We start from the raw sequence: 1640 nt of genomic DNA on the forward strand, positions 1-1640 counted from the left end.
CAGTTTCCTAGAGACCTTGATATTAAAATGAAAGCAGTGATGCTTGGTGCTTGTTTTCTTATTGTAAGTCTATTCTTGCTAACCTTGGTCATAGATGATTTCTCTAATATCATTCTGAAATATCAGTAAATTGTACATTTTAAGATTACTTCCTATAGTTTACAGGTTTTATACAAGGTTCCCATTTAATCCTAGCTCTGAAATTCTATTTGATCCTGACACTCTGAATTAACTAGTTCAGGTCTGAAGAGTCTATGCACTTTCAAATGACAAGAGAAAAACATCTGTTAAGGAGAGGCCCTGGTTTGGCGGATTTTTATTAAAAAAAATCAAAAATTGTACTTAAGAGAAGAATTTGAATCTAGTCTTACATGGAATAAAACTCAGTGAAACACAGAGATTTCATACTGACTCATTACTAAATTAAATTATTTAATATAGAAATATAAACTGAGACAAAAGTATACATCCAATCAAGCCTTTAGCTCTTAACTACGAATTTACAGGAAATACATGGGATAAAGCTGTGATTCTGAACTTGACTTCACATTAGAATAACCTAGGAGCTTTTGTTAATAAAATCCTCAAATACCAGGGCATACCCCATTTCAATTAAATCAGAAGTTCAGAATCAGAAGTTTGTGTAGTGCCCCAGGTGATTCCAAAATGCAGCCAAAGTTGAGGATTATGGGGACAGAGCAATGGTTTTCAACCTTAGCTACACAACAGAAGCACCTGAGTAATTTTTCAAATTCCGCGTGTCCAGATTGCACCCAAATATATTAAATCAAAATCTCTGGAGGTGGGAACAAGCTTTCTAGCTGTTTAGAGCTCCTAGATGATTCCAATACGACCAAGGTTTGGAAGCACTAGATGAATATCTTAAACATTGATTTGAGGATGCAGTCAGAAAAAAAAAATAGAAGGCGAGAAAATATACAACCACCACCAAAACCCCCCAACAAACCAATAGCAAGGAAAATAAAAAGAAAGAGATAAAACAAGAGAGAGAGAGAGAGACTTGAGAGATTTCAACCTAATACAGTTCATGGACCATGTTTGGATATTGATTTGAGCAAACCAATGTAAAAAGACATTTACAAAACATTCAGGAAAATTTGAACATCGACTGGCTATTTGATGATATTAAAGACTTATTAATACTTTTAGATGTGATAATATTATGGTTATATAAAAGCAAAACAGTATCTATATCTTTTAGAGGCACAGACTCAGGTATCTCAGGGGATTTGCTTTTAAATAATGTGGGTAAGAACAGGGAGGATCTAGGGCATGATATAACAGATTAAACAAATAGAAGTTGAGCATCCCAAATCCAAAAATCTGAAATGCTCTAAATCCAAAGCTTTTTGAGCACTGACATGACACTCAAAGGAAATGCTTACTGTACTATTTTGGATTTCGGATTTGGAATGCTCATCTCATAAGTATAAATGCACATATTCCAAAATCTGAAAAAATCCAAAATTTGGAGCACTTCTAATCCTAAGCATTTCACATAAGAGATTACTTAACCTGGATGATCATGTTAATAATTATTGAACTAAATGAAGGGTCATTGGGACTTTATTATGCTGTTTTATCTAATTTGGGATAGGTATAATATTTTCTGTAATAAA

At 33.4% G+C, this 1640-nt stretch overlaps 1 protein-coding gene across 1 annotated transcript in view; it reads left to right on the forward strand.

The window, feature by feature from the left end:
* The window catches only part of LOC105811813 (phospholipid scramblase 2-like), a 22246-nt gene extending 22117 nt beyond the window's left edge, over positions 1-129 (forward strand). The window contains exon 6 of the mRNA XM_012646091.1: positions 4-129. Coding sequence (XP_012501545.1) covers positions 4-129 — 126 coding nt within the window. The remainder of the gene's footprint in view (positions 1-3) is intronic.
* The last annotated feature ends 1511 nt before the right edge of the window (positions 130-1640 follow it).

The sequence above is a fragment of the Propithecus coquereli genome, unplaced genomic scaffold (assembly GCF_000956105.1).
Source record: "Propithecus coquereli isolate 6110/MARCELLA unplaced genomic scaffold, Pcoq_1.0 Scaffold240, whole genome shotgun sequence".
NCBI lineage: Eukaryota > Metazoa > Chordata > Mammalia > Primates > Indriidae > Propithecus > Propithecus coquereli.